Genomic DNA, 22,365 nt, shown 5'->3' with positions numbered 1-22,365 from the left:
CTCTCCGCGCTCGCAGTTCTTTTTGACTGTTTTCACACTGACTTTCAAAAAGCTACGCAGAGATCAGCCATCCTAGATCAGAGGTTCCCAAACTGGGGTCCAGAAGGGGTTGCTAGGGGGTCTGCGGCAAATTCTCCCCCCTCCCCCCCACAAAAAGTTTATTTTTAAAAATGGGGTCTGGCACTTAAGTGAAAATACAATCAGTCTCCACCCAAACAACCCTCCCTGCTCTCACACGATTTTAGCGTTGGCAACACCCCCAGCCCCCCACCTCCACCGCTGTCCCTTGGTAGGTGGGGGTCCTCAGCCAAAATCTGGGTGGCAAAGGGGTACCTGGGTCAAAAAAGTTTGGGAACCCCTGTCATCAATGATCATCGGCACTATCGATCTCCATTCTCATCAAACATGGCTGACCACACGTCACCAGAGAGTCTAAATAAGCCATGTTAAGCTTTATGTGTTTTAAACATAACCACTACTTTGCAAAGTGTGTACATTTACAGTTAGCACATCCTAATACTATGAATCGAGGATGGATATGTTTTTACTAACATAAACAATATGATTATGACTTTAAGCCCTGCATATAATAATTCACTTAAGGTAGAAAACGTGACTTACTGTACTTAAAACAGCCGTTTACATGCAATCTATAAATGAGAAGACTGACACTTTCCAAACTGTTACACAAAAGATTGGATGTTTAATGTGACTTTAAGAGCATAACTGTCTTGTCTTTTCTAAGCCCTCTTGTTTTGTAGCCAAGCTGAATTGTGCTTAATGTGGTTTACTATACTTACAACTTAACCATTGATAGCCAAATGTTATACATGACAAGACTGACGTGAAGTTGATATTGACTGTTAAGATAAACGCCTCTTCTTTTGTATAGGACTGGTAATCCAATATTTTGTAACAGTTTGGAAAGTGTCAGTCTTGTCATTTATAGATTGCATGTAAACTGGCTGTGTTTTAAGTGACGTTGAGAGTTTCCTACATTAAGTGATATTCATTAAGTTAATTATTATATGCAGGCCTTAAGGTCATAATCATATTGTTTATGTTAGTAAGAATATATCCATCCTCTATTCATAGTATTAGGACGTATTGCAAAGTAATGGTTATGTTTAAAGCCCATTAAGCCACGTTAAGCTTTTTTAGACTCTCCCTCTGCTGCCATGTGGTCAGCCATGTTTGCTGGGAATGGAGATCGATAGTGCGATGATCATTAAGGATGCCTATATGAGGGGCCATTCAATTCAAAAATAACAGAAAAAATGTATCATATACCAAAGTGGATATGTCATATAGCAGGGAAAACAAAGCATCTACCAAAATGTATACATCATATACCAAAGTGGATATATCTTATAGCAGAAAAAATAATTCATATACCAAAGTGGATATATCATATAGCAGAAAAACAAAAAATCATATACCAAAATGTATATATCATATGGCACAAAAATATAAATCGTATACCAAAGTGGATATATCATATAGCAAAGTGGATATTTCACATAGCAGAAAAAAATTATAAAAGAAAATCGTATACCAAAGTGGATATATCATATACCTGAAAAAATGTCACTGCACAAAAAATATAAAGATGTTGGGATGGACATGCGCAGTGTGACCAGATGGTTAGAGGTGCATTAGAGCCGAATGAGGGACACATCGATGTGGACATTCATTCACAGGCATTAATCAAGATACCATTCATGTGTTCATTTCTGTGGTGTAGAGCCAGTCCCTGAGCCATGATACTGACACGCCATTCTAATAAAGACCAGCTGTGGCAACGCTTTATTAATTATTATAATTATTCGTTCTACTCTGATACCGTTAAACACAGGGAATAAATATAAATATATATACAAAAAATAAGAAAAAAATCTGTGCATAAGAAATAACATCCACACATCGGGACCGAACCCACAACACTGAACTCACAGCACTGTTCATAACCATAGCGCCAACAGACATGAGGATTCATCTGAAACTTGATTTAAGTGCCTACAGCCGGTGCATTCAGGTATCCTGATTAGTTGTATATGATTGAATTATTGGAATCTCCAATTAATGTATTAATTCAGCAAAAAGCAACAAAATGTGTGTGCATATTTATAGAGCCTACCTATATTTATATTTACTCTGTACAGAGCTATAGTCTAGATTGAAGTAACTATAGTTACTTCAATCTAGACTATAGCTGTGCATAGAGTTAACTATATTATATTAACTATATCACCCAACAGTGGATTACCCAAAGATGTTGTTTCAACATCTTTGGGTGATCCACTGCTGGGTGATATAGTTAATATCATTAAAAAATGAAAAATAACATTAACATACTGCATATGCACAAATGGTGTGGCAGACACTTAATTGACAGTTTGATCAAAATAAGTATGTAAGGGCAGTACTGTACAGTCATGAAACTAGATTGGTTTCACTACTCTAATTGGCTTGTCTTGATTTTGATTATTAGCCGATATGTTTTGTCAATGTGATGCTGCCTCCATTTGTTATAAACTTGAACAGCATCACATTGGTCATACAATTCACAAATTACATTAAAAAACAAATAGAGCTATTAATACATCACAAACAACAAATACAGTAGCAATAATTTAAAATGTTTTAACTGTAATATATGTACACTCAGCAATAATGATCGTCTCATGCTCGTACATGCTCGCATTGATGTCTCCCTCATTCAGCTCTAATGCCTTTGACGCTGTGAAGGATCCGCTCTCATCTCTAACCAACTGGGCACACTGCACATGTCCAACCCAACATCTCCACCACGTCACTTTGGTATATGACATTTGGTATTTTTACATTTTTTCTGGTATATGAATAATTTTTTCTGCTATATGATATATCCACTTTGGTATATAATTTATTTTTTCTGTTATTTTTTAATAGAACAGCCCCTCATATGCCTAATCTACACGTTGTTTTTTGAAAGTCAGTGTGAAAACAGTAAAAAAAACTGCGAACGTGGATAGAATTGCACATGCGCAGCAAGAATCGCGAGCGCGCAGTGAGAACTGCAACTGTGTAAACGACGTTGAACGAGCCCAGAATTTAATTGCAAGCATGAAATAAAAAACGCAAGTGTATTTTTGCACATACTGGTTGTATGTCTGTGCTCACTAATTTTGACAGTGAATTCACTATATTGTACCATTAGCACATAATAAACAACTCATTACCCATGGTATCAAGTCTTTTCATCAAGTTCTTATGAGTCTTTATCCCCACTGCCTTATACTGACCAGGAGCACTATTGGTTTTCTACAACATATATATAAACATTACACAAGGTTGCATGGCTACTGGTCTTATATCAGTATACAATGAAACTGTTAGGAGCACTTGAGTCCCACAGTGTGACGCAGTGCAGAATTTCAGCGTATGAGGATACATTTGGGTCAAATTGCAATCAGACTCACAGCACGCAGTGGCAAAACAAAATGCCCCAAACTGAACTCATAGGCAAAGGACACATGGGACAGGACCTGGACAAAAGGAGCTGACCAATTGTTTCTGTTGCCTCCTCTCCACTGAGGAATCAAGTGCAGAAAAACCCTAATAAATCTGGTATAGCTTTAGAGCCTAGTTGGAAGGGAGAAGAGCAACACTCATATCTTTGACTTTAGAAAGTTTAAGCAAGATCTGAATGTTAGCTATGTGTACACCCAGAAGGTTTGTTCCTTAAATGGAGAGAAATGAAAGGGCAGAAATCCCAAGATCTTTGAAGTGCAAAATCAAATGCCAAATGCCCTGCATGCAACCACCATCACAGAGTAGGGAGAATGTGACAGAATTCTTTAGAAAAGTTTTTATGGGATTGTTGTGTGCTTGTGTATGTAAAAATTACTTGGTGATGCGTTACACATTAATACAATGCAGAAACTAAAAATGTGTCGTCTTCCTGCTACACTCCATTCTTGGCAAGGTTGACCCCACCCTAGCTATGAAAGTGCTTAAATGGGATGCCAATGCACTCTTCTGCCCAGGAAACAAATCGCTAACAAAATCACTTTGACCTGTCAATAAATAGTGTAATTGGGCATGAAAAAACAATTGAACTCTTGCTTTTATTACTGCCATTGCCCAACCACCAGTCATTCAGTGGAAGAATGATGAAGGTACTGATACAATTGTAGTATGCCTAATTCAAATACAATAAAACTATGAAGGTCATTTGCAGATCATTTGTGGGGATGGTTTAAGAGAATTAGAACACCAGTTACAGAAAACAGTATCAATGGAAACGGGTACAAAATGTGTAACTGCTAAGGAGTGTTTTGTACAACAAAATTCAACAAAATAAAATGTTATGTATAAAAATCAGCATACTCTTTGCACCAAGCTACTGCAAGAACTGATAATAGTCACAGCATGACTAAAATAGATGACCAGAAGATGATTTTTAGAAATAAATCAATGATATGCCCATTAAAAGATCAGAAAATACCCACACCTTAAAAAATATAATCAAATAAATCATACTCTGTATGAAATAGTCTTTAAGCATGAACAATTTTCAAAGCTTTGACAAGGTAGGAAACGAAGCAGCCTCCATTCGCACGGCGCCTAATGAAGGCAGTCTATAAATAGAGCTTTAAAGGGAGAGAGAAACCATGTCCAAAGACTACTGCTGTCTCTGTCTCTGTGTAATCGTACAGTAACAGGAAATCTGCAGGCAGCCTCCTCCTCCCCACCGCACCCCCCTCCTACACCCCCATAACTGTCTCCTGACAGTCTGTTCTTTAATATATCTCAGGCAGATGGTACTGGCTTCTTAAAACTAATCCGGGTGCATACTCCTCACAGCAAAAATGGTACCATTTGTTTTTGTTTTTCATTTTATTTTACAGAAAGGGAAAAAAGGGAAAGAAAACTAACCTTTGCCGTGAAGCATTCCAGTGCCGTGCAGAAAGATGCAAAACAAAAGCACAGCTCAGAGAGGCTGCACACATACATCCAAGGGTTACTGAAACATTTCAAATTCCTTGAGGCCTAGCAGGTATTTTCCTTTTTTTAAGCCCTTATACAAACAAACATACGTGCATGCAAGCAAGCACACACACATACAAAAGATGTCCTACCTACAGTCACTTTCTCAGACAACATCTTGCAGGCTGTGACAAGCCTCTCTGCACTCGATAGCCCTAGCAGATCCATTTCCGTGTCTGGGTTTCTGCTAGCTTTAAGTTTTGACCTTGCAGTGCCTCGTACTTGGAAAGACCGCTGAGTGAAGCAGGTGCAGTACGGCTGCCAGGCTCCCTCTCCTCACCTGCTACACGTTACTTGCTATGGATATTTCGCCTTGCTTAGTAAGCAGATACATTCCTCAGATTACCAACCCAACTGAACAAATTTAACATTTTATAGAAACACACACACTAGTTAACCCTTAATTTAATATAGTGTGATTCATCCATGTCCATAATTTAGTTTAAAGCTGTGAACTGGGCTAAGGAAAGCGTGTAAACTTTGGACTCCTGCCACTCCCTAGAAATCAATGAAGGGAATGGGTATTTGCAACTACATCTGCATAGATATCTTCCTGGTCTCTGTTATACTCCTGCTAAGGATGTCGCCATTAAGGATAAGTCCAAATTAAGTGTATGGTTCCCCTAAAACAATTCTTCATTAAATTACTGTCAAAAGAATATTGAAAAAATCATGAGAGAAAGAGGTTAAAATACTTTTACTAGTAGTTCAAGTTGAGGTTCAGATAAGATTCAAATTAATTAAGCTAGATGGATTTATTGTCAGCTTTTAGGCCATAACATTTCAGTTATCATCACAAAAGAAAACAGGATTTTAAAACAGAAATTGGAATGGAAATCAATTTACAATGCTCTGTAATAATAACTAACATTATCCCTCACCTTTCTTGAGAACGAAATGACTGAAACAACCTCCCAAGGTCTGGTGTAAACACTAGACCTTCCAGCTTTGTTGTCTACTATTTATTACCGTCACTGTGCTGTGATGATCAACATACTTTGTTTAAGTCATCTGGAGGTAAACTCTGTATGTGTTCAATATAATCATATGTCAACAAGATGTCATTACAAATGACATCTAAGAGCATTTCATGTTGCATGCTCTTAATGGTTGGTGTTGTAGTGAAAAGTCAAAACTCGTTATCTTAAGACTAACAGTTAAAGGTAAAGTGGATGTACGTCAGGAAATGGTGTTTAAAAGCTGGCACACCAGTTTGAAAACTTCGCTCCACTGACCATGAAAAAGTCATTTGGTCAGTGGACACTTTTGTGTAAGAATTGCCAATCAGGACCTGACTCACACCCATGACTACTCTTGCTACAAAATGTTTTGACTAACGCAGGGGATGCTCGTTAGTGACGAGCCGAGAGAGACCACGGCCAATTTAGCCATCCCTAGCCCGGGCGCCACTGGCTAATTGTGCTCCGCCACTGTGCACTCCTGGTCACAGTTGGCTAATGACATGAGCTGGGATCGAACTGACGAATCTCAGCTAATAAGGCACAGTCTGCGCTTTTACTAACCGAGCCACTCGGGAGGCCCTGTTTCCGTTTCTTGAGAAAGATTGTCACCTTTCTCTCCCTAGTGATTTTATATAAATCAAATTCATATAATCAAATTATAGAGTATATTAGATACAATTTAGATACAACTGTAATCCGACAGCTTCAAATCAATTCCAATTGACAGGCTCCCTTGCGACATACAATTCCAATTGTATGAACACCTCTCTCGAGCCGGTGCGAGAGATTTATGATGAGTAAATTGCAAACTGTTAGATTTGTCATAGCCACACTTGGAAAATCACAAGATTTTGTATTTAGGGAAACCTTCTCCTAGATTAATAACTGTTGTGACCTTTAATTTCTAGAATTATGTTAATTTCCCACATCTATTAACCCCCCTTTCTTGACTGTCTTGTCCTTTTGTAGTGTGAGCAGTATTACTGGTTGGCGTTGTATTCTTAATAAGGAAGGGATTCTGATTTGAAACTTGTGTGTGTGAATCTGGTTTATTCTAATTATATTGAGCTCTGCAGGTGAAAGGAACTCTAACCGAGTTTGTCAATAAAATATTTGCTCTACAAAATTATTTCTCCCACAGAACACAGTATTTAAACATTTCAGTTTGATGTACAGTTCCTTAAGAGAAGTACAAGTCCAGCAACTGTTTGCAGGGCTCAAAGTCATGTCTACCTTTCCAGATTTTGGTCCTACAATATTAAAAAAACTGAGACAAATCTGATCTCCAACAACCAACAATGGTGCCGGTATAACACAAGTCAGCCCAAGTGGTGGAACGACCTTCCCAATAAGGTCGGGACCGCACAGTTCCTGACCACCATCCAGTAATTACTCAAGACACATCAGACTGCCCTGTAATACAGCAGTTTAATGTCCTGGGGTGCCCAGTGCTCTAGCTTTTTAGCACTTTATTAAACTATGCTTCCTTATGCACCTGCCTACAGAAGTATTGTTAGCACTCCTTTACTGCGACTTCTCCTACGGCTTCCTGTCCCTTAGCGCATACCTAGGACTTAATTGTGTTATGTCCGCACTTAGTTAATTCAGCCCGGATAAGGGCGTCTGCTAAGAAATTAATAAAGTTAATTTAAGTTTAAGTTAAAACCTGAGGACGCATATCAAAGATAAATAAAAGAACCAGAAACAATATTAAGTAAATTAAGTTATAGGTATAATTATTGTTCATTCAATGGGCTCAATTTTTCATCTTCAAATGTTTAAAAATAATAATAATGAGCTAATAAATTACTGCAGTTTTAACTGGTTTAATCTCAGTTTTGTACTGAGTACTGATTGGATTCTTAAATTAGAAAAAGTAATTGACGTGCACGCACACACGCACACAGAAAAATATGAAGAGCTATCAAGAAGAAATTCAAGAGGATGGGCGAGATAAAATGTACATTTGTTTGAGAGGCTATATTTAGCTAATTCCTCCTTTTCACAATCTCAATGTCTCCCATTAATGCATACAAATTTTACTTCTCTGAAAAGGACCAATGCTTGATGGTTTTGTAAGGACTTTTCCTCCTTTTAATTACCGAAGGAAAGATTTTGAAAAAAAAAAGATAGTCTGATTATATTATTTCCGTCATTGCAATTTCATTTGAGCTTTCAATTAAATTTACATCTCAAAGCAAAGCTGCCTTAATTCAAAAAAGATAAAAAGTAAACAGAGTGATTATTCTGGCAGGTTTTATTTTTCAACTTCTTATCAATGACTCATCCTTGGCAGAAACCCTTCTAAACATTTACCATGGTAATTCCACAGGCTGACCACATACTTTCTAACCTTCCTTACACTCTTGCAGTTCTTTACCACGCTAGACCGTTCACCATAGTGAACAGGAAGTGCCACATAGCCCTTAGAAACACTGACAACTGGTCAAATAATTTTACAAGCAAAGCACAAATGTAGAAACACCATGAGGGCATACTACAGACATAAGAAAGGCAAGGGGAAAACACCCCACAAATGGCAAATTACTAACTTGTATCCAAAAGACACTGCAATTGGAAGTTCATAATTTGTGAAACACATGGCAAATGCAAGAAATTACCTCCTAAATTTGATAGATTTCTAAGCAAATGTGCATGTCTACATTTAGTGGTAAAGAGAGTGGAAAGGACAAAAGCTAGTGTGTTCACCACCCTAACACACACACGCGCACACACACACACACACACAAACAGAAACACTCTTTGTTTTTCCGCTACAGAAGCATTTCAAAGTTGTTTTGCTCCAGGAGTAATACAGGGTCAGTAGGACCACAGCAAATCTAACACTAAAATATTACTGAAAGTGCAGAGAAGCCCTAAGCAGCAAGCAGGTGGAGATGAAGAATAATTCTGTGGCACCTGGATGAAGCAAGGCCAAATTAGTATTAGACAATTTCACAAGGCTGATTCATGCAGTACAGAAAAATATATACTACAAGGGCTATCAAAGTTAGGGCTTGTGGGATTGTAGTAATACATGTATGAATATGTAAGAGTGATATACGAGCAAAGATTTCCATTAGGAGATTGCACATGTTTAATTAAACATTGTATTTGAAGCAACTTAACTGTTCACTGAAAACATATGGCAGAGCTGTTCAATGATAATAATAGTTCAGATTTCTGTCAGAACTTGGCAGTTTCAAGGACCCTCCTTATGAGCCAAAGGTTTGTTCAGTAATGCTAATAACGAATTACTACATGAATCTACTTGGAATTTATTTTAAATCCATTATATTCATTTGTGGAACAGATTATTTTAATTATCTCAAAGTTGCCCTTCCTTGAGATGCATCCTGGGAAAATGTTCAGCATCACAGGAAAGAAAAACAAAAATCAAATGGAAGGGTAACTACCATAATGGGGAAAGATTACACCCAACAATCTGATGCCATAAAAGCAATCCCTGTTTTTCCCTTGTAAACTTTCTTGTATTCCTGCCCTTTAAAAGTATCATTCTCATTTCCCTGCTCTATTCCGTAAATGAACTGCCTCTTTTCAAAGCTTTGATTCAACCACTCGGATACAAAAGCAATTTAATGTCTTTGAAAAGCTGGAGTAGTAATGCTTTTCTTATTTTAATTATAGACGCAGTCAGCTGTAACCTGATCAAATATGAACATGCCATTACAACAGAACTGGTACTAAAGGTCTAATTTAGATTTTTCTTTAATATCATGATTATCATCATTACAAATATTGTCACCATTGTTATTGCACTATGTTTCTGTTCAGAACAAAATGAAAGCACATTCTGCTTAGAGATAGTGTCCAGAGGGGCAAAGAACAACTAATTTGCAGGTTTGTCTGTCTTTTGTTTTTTAATTCAAGCTGTTGCAGGTGTCAATTAAGAAAATATTGGGCCATTCTCTAAAATAGCTGAAATTGTTGGAGAAATAACTATATTGATAAAAAACATTATAATAGTTATAATACAAGAAAATGCAATCCACAATTTACCTTTATATAGGCTAGTTCAAATATAAAGCAATGTTCATATTTAATCAGTTTACAGTTGGTTACATCTATTATCTAGAGCAGAAAAGCATCAACAGCTTTCACAAAACATTAAGAAATATACCCTTTGATACTCTCTTTTTCTTGCTTTGTCTGCTTGCCATTCTGTTAGAATAACAAAATATAAAGCATAGTGTACCTGAGTGATTTTTTCTAGGTATAGCTAACTGGAGTTTGACCATTGTGCACAGAATTACTAGACCTTTTTCTCTTCAGATGGTAAAATGTGCTATTGCTGTACATTGCTACATCTGCAATGCTGCTTTAATTAGTCTGCATTTGATTAAGATTAATAAATAAGAAATCAATTAATAAATACATTTCCAATATCCATCCCAATCCAGTCTTCTAAGCAAAGCAAAACATATTTAACAAAAATGTACCTTGTGACTGTACCACACACTGACAAAAGCCTTTATATCCTTATCCTTGACCTAAGGATATAATTCATCCTTGATGAATTCTTAAGAGTTCCACTATTACTTGAAGCTGGATTAATGCTTTCTACACAGATTAGCTCCCAAGGTAACAAATCATCTTTATATTATAATAATCTTTGAGAAGCCTTTTCAAATGCTATACAGAATATTGCTAGAATAACTTACCAATAGCAAAAGCAAATTGTGTAACTACAAAGTGTCACACAGAACAAATATACAACAAGGTGTAAAAAAGTAAAAATAAAATACAAATACAACCCCATGCCATATTGAGACATGTAGCCTTGTCACAGCAACAATGTGAATGCCAAACCTGCCAGTGGATGTTTACAATACAGGTCAGGGAGGTGTTGAAAAACTGGACAATCCTACTGCATTTAAGGTGTTCAATTTAATATGAGAGTGGAAAATCAGGCAAAAGAAAATCTTTCCTGTAAAAAAAAATAAACTGCAAAAAATGGAACGCTAAACACTAAGTGATACTAACAGATTAAGCCTTACTAAAAATGTACCCAATCAGGTAATCCAATTAATACAGATACACACCCACTAAAATTGGCAAGTTTTCTGTTAACAACAATGATCCCTGAAGAAACACTGTGCATTGCATTGGCCCCTTTTCTGTTTGTGCAGCTATAAATACATGACTTACTATGTATGGTGCTTATCTGAACACCCTCCCATGTTGCTACATACACAACACAATCTTCTATCAACCCCATTTGATCAAAAAAGAAACCTGACTTCCAAATATCTTAAAGCAGGGCTACTTAATCCTATTTAAAATTCCACTCTTGCTATTCAACTCTCTGCAAGATTATAATTTTTTCCTTAAACCTTAAATCTTCTAAAGCACAGAAGGTTAATGCCAGCTGGTATTAACCTCCTTGTCACAAACTGGGGAAAAGTAATAAGCAAAAGCTGTGTTTACAGCAGAGTTCGCTTGAGTCAGTTGTGCTCCATTTAAAAATAAAACAAATCTGGGTCTAAATCTGGGTCATTTTTCAGTAGTTATGCAAGGGAACTTCTAAAATTACCTCCATGTAGTCTTTTTTTAATACTTGTCATGAACTAAAATGCTTTCATCATCTTAAAGCAAATACTATGATCCATAATCATATTTGCCAATTTGTTATATTATTACGTTTAGTAAGAAAAATGAAATACCCTACAACATATCTATATTTCATGGGTTACCTGCCTATCCCTGTAAGAAAGATGGATGCATTATTAAATTTCTAGAGTGGATGGTAGTTGTTATTGATAATACACCTTCAAAATCCATACGAACCATGCACTGTCCATATAATTGTATGAATTAAAAAACAATTAAGAATAAAAAGATAATTTCATTAGGGTTGGGATTAGGGTGGATACAAATCTGCATAAATATTATGTTTACAGAACTAAGCACATTTTAGAACAAACTGTAGACTACATTGCTAGATTTTTGTTTGTACGACAACAAGTAATCCATAGCGTAGTGAAAACAAAACTTTTAGTAAGTTAATTCTTGTTCATAAAGACCTTTGATAAGAGAGGCTCACAATTTATTGATTGCAACAAATAAAATGTAAAAATACCAGCTAAAAGGTAAACATATGAAGTAACATGCTACAATGTCACTATAGTGAATTCCAAATCATAGTATAAACCACCACAGATACAAACAACATAGAAAAAGCATTTCACGGTAAGGCAAATGACAGAATGCACAAGAATACTAGACACCCACACACATATTCCGCAATAAATAATAAAAGGTGCAGAAAGGCTTTTCAAGAATTAGAAATGCATGCCAAGTCTACAGGATATGGGACTCAGTTACATCTGAATGATTATCAAGGATTGCCTAGAGTAGCGATCACCTGCCAGACTAAATAAAGATAACACTGTCTCAACATAATTACTTAATTGACAACAGTTTGCCCATCTAGCTGTAGTGAACAACTCGGATCTGGACTACAGCACAGCGTTATAATTAGGCTCTGAAATCCACGTGCCATCGTAAATACTTGGTTACATTCAGCAATTCCCTAGGCTCTCAACTCGAGTAGGCCATTGTGCACTGGAGGCCTGCTGTTAAGTGCCATACTTCATAATCTTTACATCCTCAGGCATTGAACTTGAAAAGACACTGTCATGTGAAACAGAGAATGGAGAAGAAATGCCAAAGTGTGACGATTCGTAAATGCAACACTGTGCTCTTTGCAGGGGTACATTTCATCAGTACAATCAAAAATTGCAATCAAGTGCACTTCTTCAGCAGGAGGTCTCACAACTCTCAGTGGCTTGAACAGTCAGTGAGTGAGGGGCACTAGGCCTACAAACACGTCTGATTACTATCATACTTCACTGCATTTCCCATGACAAACCCTTCAACAGGGCTCGCAAAATCGCTAGCCCAACGTCCCAGGGCTATAGTGTTTTCCAGTCGGGCTACCAAAATGCATCACCAGCCTGCCCAACGGGATCTCTGAAATAGTGTAATCAAATTCCTCCCTTGATTCATGTTATTCACTCTCTTGACTTGTTATTTTAAGGAAAAATACGATCGCGGAAGTTTTTGATCATGCAGATTTGTCCGCATTGAAGTTGAGCTTCAAGCCGTGTATCGACTGCGCAACGGTGTGCAATGAAGTCTGGCCTCGGGGCAATTTCCGTCTTTGCTAAAAGTCGGCGGCCAGAGCGAAGAGTAAGTGCGGTGCGGGGGGGCAGGGTTTTCTCCGGTAAGAGGGGGGGGGTTGGTGCTGACGGTGTTTTCCCCGGTAAGAGCGCGGGGGGGGTCAGGCGGGCGGTGTTTTCCCGGGTAAGAGCGCGGGGGGAGGGGATGGGATGGGGTTTTCTCGGGTAACAGCGGAGGAGGGGCGGGGGGTGGGGCAGACCGGGTCGGCTCGCTGGCCGCATATTGGTGGCCCAGGAATATGCAGTGCAATTTGTCCAAAATCTCCATGCTGGAGCTCTGGTTTTAAGAGAAATACATGAATAAAAAACGAAGCCCCACTTTCACGTGAATGCGTCACTTTGCGTGTCAGAATGTCTGAATCCATGTGCAACACATACACTACCATATATTCTGCCATATAAACAGCATAACATAATTAGAGTACCATTTACTTGCCTCACAAAACTCTGGTATTATTATTATTATATTGAATTGAACTTTAATATGTGAATTATTCCATCAGAAAATGAACACATTTAGCGTTGTCAGGCTTTTATTCGTGCTTAATGGATAAAACAACAGAGCTGCGCGCTCGGGTTTATGTCGCGACACTGAGCGCGGAACGTTCATTCTCAACAGGAGACCAAAACTGAGTGCAGTGTTAATATCACTGTCTCTCACGATTATAACTCACTATTAAATCAATCGAACATGACCAAACATCAATATCCTGAATGTATGTAAAAATACTTCTAGTTAATACCATATGTCAAACATTATCTTGTTCTCCCTTGTTTTTATGCCCCTTCTACCGGTAACTTAAACATGCCGTGCTGATGTTCATGTGTCTGGCGAGACATTTGTATTGTATAGGAAACAGAGGGTGTCAATTAGAGGAGTCACTTCTAACTGGAGTGAGGTTGTTAGTGGAGTTCCACAGGGATCAGTACTAGGGCCTTTGCTGTTTCTAATCTATATTAATGATCTGGACTCTGGGATAGTTAGCAAACTTGTCAAATTTGCAGATGATACTAAAATAGGTGGCTCAGCAGATACAATCTTGGCAGCACAGGCTATTCAAAGGGACTTCAGTGTTGACAAGTGCAAGGTAATACACGCAGGTAACAAAAATGTCCACTATAATTACACTATGGGAGGTACAGATCTAGATGAAGTAACGCATGAGAAAGACCTAGGAGTCTATGTGGACTCCTCACTTTCTCCATCCAAACAATGTGGGGAAGCAATAAAAAATGGAAACAGAATGCTAGGGTATATTGTCAAAAGTGTAGAATTTAAAACAAGGGAAGTAATGTTAAGACTGTACAATGTGCTAGTTAGACCTCATCTGGAATACTGTGTACAGTTCTGGGCTCCACACTTCAAGAAGGATATTGCTGCTCTAGAGGCAGTTCAGAGGAGAGCAACCAGACTTATTCCAGGTCTGAAGGGAAAGTCCTACTCGGAGAGACTGAGGGAACTGAACCTTTTCACCCTGGAACAGAGGAGACTACGTGGGGACTTGTTCCAAGTCTTCAAAATCATGAAAGGCATCGACCACATCAAACCAGAGGAGCTTTTCCAGATCAGCAGGGACACACGCACCCGGGGACACAAATGGAAATTGGGCTACAAGGCATTCAAAACGGAAAACAGGAGACACTTCTTTACACAGAGAGTAGTCACAATCTGGAACAAACTCCACAGCGATGTGGTAGAAGCTGAAAGTTGGGGAACATTTAAAAATATACTGGATAGGATCCTTGGATCACTTAGATATTAATGGACACCAAACGAGCATGATCGGTTGAATGTTCTTATGTTCCGCCAGGCGGCACGGAAAATGTTGGTCGCTCCACTTCTTTAATGCAAAAGTCTCCGTGAACCACTGTGATTGGACCCATACACTGCCACTTAATTTAACCCTGCACTGGTACCATGAAAAAAGTTACATTGACATTGGGGTGGGGTCACAGAGACCCCATGGTACCACAGCGGGAAAGTAGAGGGTTTCACCAAAATGGGTGTGTTGGTGCTAGATAAATGTTCCAGTAGAAATACAAATAAATCACATTCATTCCCTTTACCTCATGTTTTCAAAAGGTAAATCACTCAGCACAAAGCAGACAATTATGCCTCGGTTCCACTGTCTTAAGCGTCCGTGTCGTGCCATGCCGTGCCGGACGAGTCCATCCTCAGACGTGTCCCAGAGCTTTTTTTGCAAAACCAGGCTGTTGTGAAGTCCGTCCCTCTGATGGGAGGAGCAGCGACTGTGGGTTTGGTTTGTGTTTCGTTTTAAAAACCGAGACAGGAAACACTACGAGCGATACAGCCTGACGTGGAGAGGACTTGTGTGTGTTTTATTCTTTGTGCTTTACATGATTTTAAACAGCGTAATAAATACACATTTCTGTTAAGAGATATCAGGAAGAGATAAACGTGTAGACAACATTATATTCAGACAAGCACGTCCCCATAAAAATACGTTTCCATGCGCAACAATAATATTAAATAGCAAATATGTATTGCTATTATTATCGTCATCATTTGTGCTAGTATATAGCGGAGACTGCTCTCCTGGCTGTCACTGACTCCCTCAGCCTCCCTCTCCTCAGTCCTCATCCTCCTTGACCTCTCTGCAGCATTTGACACCGTTGATCACTCCATCCTCCTCTCCTGCCTCGCTGACCTTGGGATCTCTGGGACTGCTCTCACCTGGTTCTCCTCCTAACTCAGCGACCGGTCCTACCAAGTGACATGGCGAGGCTCCTCATCCACCCCCCAACCTCTCCTCACAGGTGTTCCTCAAGGATCCGTCCTGGGCCCGCTCCTGTTCTCTCTCTACACTCGCTCCCTGGGCCCCCTCATCGCTTCCCATGGTTTCTCCTACCACTTCTACACTGATGATGCCCAGATCTTCCTGTCTTTTCCCTCTTCTGACCCTCTCATCCCCTCACGCATCTCTTCCTGCTTGTCTGCCATTTCCACCTGGATGCACTCGCACCACCTCAAGCTCAACCTCTCCAAATCAGATCTCCTCTTTATCCCCCACTCTTCCTCACCTTCTGCTGACCTCCCCATCTCGATCCCCTTGGAATCCACCACACTCTCTCCTTCTTCTTCCGCTAAAAATCTAGGAGTCACCCTCGATCCTGCGCTCTCCTACTCCCAGCACATCACCACGCTGACGCGCACCTGCAGATTCTTCCTGAGCAACATACGCTGGATACATCCCTTTCTCACTGACTACTCAACTCAGCTACTCGTCCAGTCACTGGTCCTCTCCCGCCTGGACTACTGCAACTCCCTCCTGGCCGGCCTGCCTGCATCCACTACCCGCCCACTCCAGCTCATCCAGAACTCTGCGGCTCGTCTGGTATTCTCTCTGCCATGATTCGCACACGCTACTCCACTGCTCCGCTCCCTCCACTGGCTCCCGATAGCGGCACGCATTCAGTTCAAGACTTTGACCCTCACCTACCGCTGTCTTGACCTCACTGCACCAAGCTACCTTCAGTCACTCGTCTCTCCATACATCCCCTTCAGACCACTGTGCTCCTCCAGTGCCAGAAGGCTAACTCTGCCTCCTCTCCACTCTCCTTCCTCCAGAGCCCGCTCCTTCTCATCCCTGGGCCCTAAATGGTGGAACGACCTGCCCACCGAAGTCAAAACAGCCGAGTCCTTGACCTCATTCCGGTGCTTACTCAAGACGCATCTCTTCCGACAGCACTTGTAATATTAGTCCTCTATCCCTACTAGATAGCACTTCAGCTTATTATGCTCCTCACATTCTTGATTGTTTTCCTCCTTGCTCCCTTTCCCGTCTGTAACCCTACATCTTGACAGCACTTAGCTTTCACCGTCCAGGATGTAGGAAGTCTCTTACTGTACTTGTGTAAATTCTAAATTGGAATTTGTAAAATGTATTATTTTGAATTGCTATGTTTTAGCTAAGTTGAATTTGTAATGATTGATGCCTTGTACTTCTCTGTGTTTTTGCACTTTGTTTGCACTTATGTTGTAAGTCACCCTGGATAAGGGTGTCTGCCAAGAAATACAAATAATAATAACAATAATAATAATAATAATAATAATAATATATGTATTTTAAACGGCACAGCGTGACTTTATTAATTTATTACTCTTACTACAGATTCGTAACTGCAAAAGATACTATTTGAAATATTATTTATAATTTACTTATCAGACATCCTTAACCTGGGCAAGGTACAGTTGAAACAAAATACACATGTTTAACGATTAATTATCCAGCTACAATATAGCAGGTTTAATTTAACTAAAGTGTGCATGTTTCAGTCATGGTGTTTATGGACGCATTTATTAAACCAGTCCATAATGTTTTAGAGGGAAACACAGATCTGCTGTATTTATTTATTCATTAATTTATCTTGTAAATTTATCACGTTTACTGAATCGTGTTTGCCTTCATACTGATTGTCTCTGCAGATTGTCCTGCACACCATTCACAAAACACAGCCTGAAACACGTCCAGCTGTTCATAAAATATTAATAACATGCTGCTACGATCCGATTATTATCCTTCAGTTTATTTTAACTAGTCAGGCACTGCACCGGTCCTGTGTAATCCAAGCTTTTAATGCACTCGGATATTAACTGTAAGCAGTCAGTTTCTGTACGTGGATTTCACTCCATGCTGTTAATAAAACTGCAAATCTTCGTGATCGCACACGGCACTTGAGATTATATCTTCCGACACAATATATCTGATCTCTTTACTGTGTCTGCAAGTCAAACACACACCTCCAATTCTGAAAGCGAATCATGTCCTCAGTGGGCGGGATGGACGCTTACGGACAAGTTCAGCACCAGCAAGTTAACCATCCACAAAACATGGACGTGTCCGGACGCTTAGCCAGTGGAAACACCCGTTTAAGCGTCCGGGGCCGGATGCGAAACGGGGCCTTACATGATAGATTAATAGAAATTTCAGCTCAGTTAGAACCAGATGCACATTTGTATTGATGATTCTAATTTGATTATTTTAAATCTGATTGTTGATATTTGTGTTTTGAAAAAGTTTTTGATTGATGTTTGGACTCCTAACCAATTTTCTACATTAAAAAAATACAAGTTTTTTTTATTTGGGTTAGTAAAATTCATTTCGGGCTACCAAAATCTGAAGAGTGCCTGCCCGATGGGCTACCAGAGATTTTGAAATTTTGCGAGCCCTGCTTCAATATCCTTCAATATTTAAAAAGACAGAATAAAACAACAAAAATGACGTTAATCAAAACAGAAGAGTAATATCACAGATGGACAGCTGATGAATCCAAATACAACAATTCATTGTTTTCTCAGATCTCCAGAGGGGTTTAAGTTAAATAAATTGTGATTTTTGTGATGGTACTAGCATGACTAAACAGTCCAATGCAGGATTAACCACACAATGATGTGTAGCTTTCTTTATTGACAATCCTGCTGTTAAAGCTAGCTAAAGATAAGAGTCAAGTAAAATGTGGGAAGTTCATAAGTTGTATTTACATTCCACAAACATCCTGAATACAAAGTAATGGGGTACAACTTTTCTAATAATGTTTTTTGTATGAAGTTTTTAGTTGAAAGAAAAATAATAAACCAGGCTTTTCTTTTGTTCTGCCTGTGGCAGTATGTTTTCAGTTTGTTTCTTATTCAGCTGAATGCTAAAACACGGAGCTTCAAATGCAACAATAAAAATAGGCCGAAATACAGAAATATAGTAGAAAATACAGATTAAAAAATAACCTGTAAACTACCTAATGCTGCGACATCTGTGAAGGCTTATCCACTTATACCACACCTACGCTGCGGAAATTTGATAGAAAATAGCAGTATCAGAAATGTATTGCTACGTCCTCTGGGATAAGCAGTCAACATTAACAGCTTCTACCAATACACTGTGGCATTCCTCAGGGTCTTACATTATCATTTGGAGGCAGAGAAAGATGCATATTTTCACCTGACAGTAACATTTATTTTTAGAGGAAATCGATTAATTCCTAGACATGTTACAGGTAAGAGGGGGCAAAAATAAGGGTATGTTTGCCATTTTAGTGCTACATCTCAGTGCTTAGAAAGGTCAGCAACACACAAAGACACATACCTGTGTCAGCTTCCAAAGAAAATTCCAGGATACCCTTATTTTTTCAAAGCCTACATCCTGTTCAAACATAAGGCAACAAGCATTTGTGGTGTGTGGCCAGCTGCAATGTACCACCCCTTTTTCCACAGTGCCACTTTGAGCAAAACCAGATGACTCCCCAGACGCAGAGTGGAAGTATTCAATCTGACTGGAGGCCGAATGCAAAGAGGTCAAGTCAGCTGCAGTCTGGTGAATCTGTGATAATCGGGTATAGAGAGGCAAGTGCAAACGCCACTTTGTAACAACAGTATAATCAAGTCTATATCTGACTCAGAGGGGTTTATACCTCCAGTTATTTCAACTGGCAAGAGCAGAGCACAAATCTAATCACTCCGAATGAACTGAAGTTGAGAATATTTTGTCTTGAGAGAGAAACAATAATAATCTAGCAGGGAATTAGCAACATACAGTAAACACTGTACTTTGGTGACATCTGAATGGTGCAGTGCAAAAATGCCAGGTAACTGGATCCTCACAAGCCTTACCTTCTCTTAATCTCAAATCAAATACAGATCCAGGGAATGAGAGGAAACTTACGGCTGCTTGGATAAGTGCGGTAATAGGCATTATCTGTTCACACTAGATTAAACTAGAGTTGAGTCTCTAAGAACACTGCCAGCTGATCACTGTAATAACAAATGTAAACAACCTGCACACAGTCTCTAAAAAAAGGGCTTAGGGGCTCAGTGCTGCTCAGTACAAGCATACAGTAGGAAATAAAATGTTTTACTTGCATACATAAATAAATAAACAGAACACACATGAAAAGGTGTTTGTTTCCTTTCCCTTTTCTTCTTCTTCCAATTTAATTCCAAATACGCATATCAAAATAATAACAGGATTGGCACAGCTTCAGTGGCAGAAAGTGCCATGAGTCTTTCAAAATTGCCCACATCCCATTGACTTCTACCTTATCCAGTTTACTAGAAGCAAAACAAAAACTCCCTCTCCAGGGGACAGTCCACCTACATAAACAGCGGTGTGGCAGGTGGTGGGAGTAAGATGGGGGTGTGAGGTTGGGGTTGTTCCCACAAGACACACACATAGCCTACATAGTAATTAACCTAGCTTGTGTAAAAGTATGGTAATAATGGACAATGTGAATCAGTGTTGTACTTTAGATTAGTATTAATAATAATAGGTTTTCACTCAAAAGGGGTATAGTTCTTGGGGGTCCTAGTTCAGTGTTTCTGTGTGAGGAAATATACATGTAGTAATGGAAAATGTTTTCTTTCCTGTATTTTTAAATCTTAACTGAACCTATGTTGCCCAAGTCCAATCTGAATCATAATAATTTAGGGTTGGGCATAGAACACTGAAAACTAAAATAAACCTATGTCCTGTATGTCCAACCCTAAATTATTATGATTCAGATTGGACATGGGCAACATAAGTTCAGTTAAGATTTGAAAATACAGGAAAGAAAACATTTACAATCACTACAACCTTTTCCATGTGTATTTCCCCACATAGAAACTGAGGACCAAAACTGTTACCAGATAAGGGCTCAATGATACCCCTATTGAGTGAAAACAATACAGTAAATCAATATTTGTAACACTGCCTAGGATCCTTTGCACTAAACTGGAGACTGGCTCCACACAATAATTAATAAGATTTAAATCATATAAAATGTCATACAAAAATGTTCGTAGGTTTATAGAAGCACAGCCATCACGACTTGAAGAGCGACCTAATGTTTGTGTCTTTCATTAGATGTTTCTTTAACACTACAAAAGACGTGATTTTGTACACATGGGGAGAACGGCTTAACGTAACGAAGGTCATTTATCGGGACACAGAGATTGTAGTAGGACATCCTGCTTGCATTACACTAAGCACTGATATTGTATAGTACTAGTGGGTTATGGATGCACACGCTTGTTCTATGCATCCAATGACTCGAGTATTACTTATTCTCCTCATCCACATAATTCAATTGAGAAAAGTCACATTTCTTACCAGCAGGCATTCTTCGCTCATACAGTGAGATATCTTCTGACAGGAATGTTTTTTTTTCTTTCTTTCTTTCTTTCTTACTGTGGTTATTTTTGGTAGGTTATATATATATTATATATATTTATATTCTGTCAGGATGCAGAACTGTTGACTTTCACATAGGCTTCTTTACTTCATGGTTCTGCACTGTGGCAATCCTCGCATGGCACTGTGTAATGGATAAAAACAAAACGAACAACATTTAAAAACACACGCATATGAATACAAATCAAACCAAAGGGGAGAAGTACGTAACTAGCACTGCTTTGAAGGACATGTTGGCAAATAACACAGCCAGCTATAAAATAGCGTGTGCATACGACTGAAGATAATGCTGCTAGTACCTCAAATCACCTGGTTTAAAGCTCGTCCAAATGACTGTTTTAGTGACCAGCAACAGACTGAAAATCTGTCCTTTGTAACACCCTGGAAATGTTGCCAAAACGTTATCTATTAATCGGCGCAAATACAAAATGAACAATCTTGCGTCTAATACCTGCAGGAGTGCGTTTATGCAACAGCTTCCTGTAACTTGTGCGATGTACCTTGTTGCTGAGCTGAATAACCAGGAAGTAGAAGGAGAGAGTTTGTTGCTGTTAATGAAAAGGAAATGCCGATCCTTCCACAGCCTTCACCCATGCCAAAATTGTCTCTCTCCCCCACACCTACACACTACATAACCATTGTTTGGCAAATATATGTCAATTCGGGCACAAAGTTTCAAAGACAAGAAAAGGTAAATATCAGTTTCTAAAGTGTGTCCTCTTCCGCTGATGTCAAAGCTGTCAATCTTGTAGCATAAATAAGGAAGTGCTAGGTCTCCAGTCGGGTCCCTCCCACTATCGCCAGACCTGTGAAAACGTACTGCGTGTGCACACGGTCGGCAAATTCTGGAGAACATATCTGCAAGGTTTCGTTATCCTGAATTTTAGAATCCCAAAATCCCAAAACTACGTTATCCGTCATAATCCACCACCCTTCTGACCTGTTCCAAGGGCAAATAGGGCAACCTAAAAACATGCTATCATTGGT

At 39.1% G+C, this 22,365-nt stretch overlaps 1 protein-coding gene across 4 annotated transcripts in view; it reads right to left on the bottom strand.

Moving 5' to 3' along the window:
* efr3a (EFR3 homolog A (S. cerevisiae)) overlaps nucleotides 1–22,135 on the bottom strand; it is a 124,235-nt gene extending 102,100 nt beyond the window's left edge. For 2 of the 4 annotated variants that reach the window (XM_066687498.1, XM_066687525.1), the window contains exons 1-2: nucleotides 21,830–22,135; nucleotides 21,298–21,502 (exon numbers count right to left, since the gene is read on the bottom strand). In XM_066687498.1, coding sequence (XP_066543595.1) covers nucleotides 21,298–21,307 — 10 coding nt within the window. In that variant the 5' untranslated portion in view covers nucleotides 21,308–21,502; nucleotides 21,830–22,135. The other 2 variants (XM_066687508.1, XM_066687517.1) reach the window with 2 other exon arrangements.
* Nucleotides 22,136–22,365: the final 230 nt, after the last annotated feature.

This window comes from Amia ocellicauda, chromosome 2, assembly GCF_036373705.1.
Source record: "Amia ocellicauda isolate fAmiCal2 chromosome 2, fAmiCal2.hap1, whole genome shotgun sequence".
Taxonomy (NCBI): domain Eukaryota; kingdom Metazoa; phylum Chordata; class Actinopteri; order Amiiformes; family Amiidae; genus Amia; species Amia ocellicauda.
Note: the sequence above shows the minus strand (reverse complement) of the source record. Positions and strands in the feature narration are given on the sequence as shown.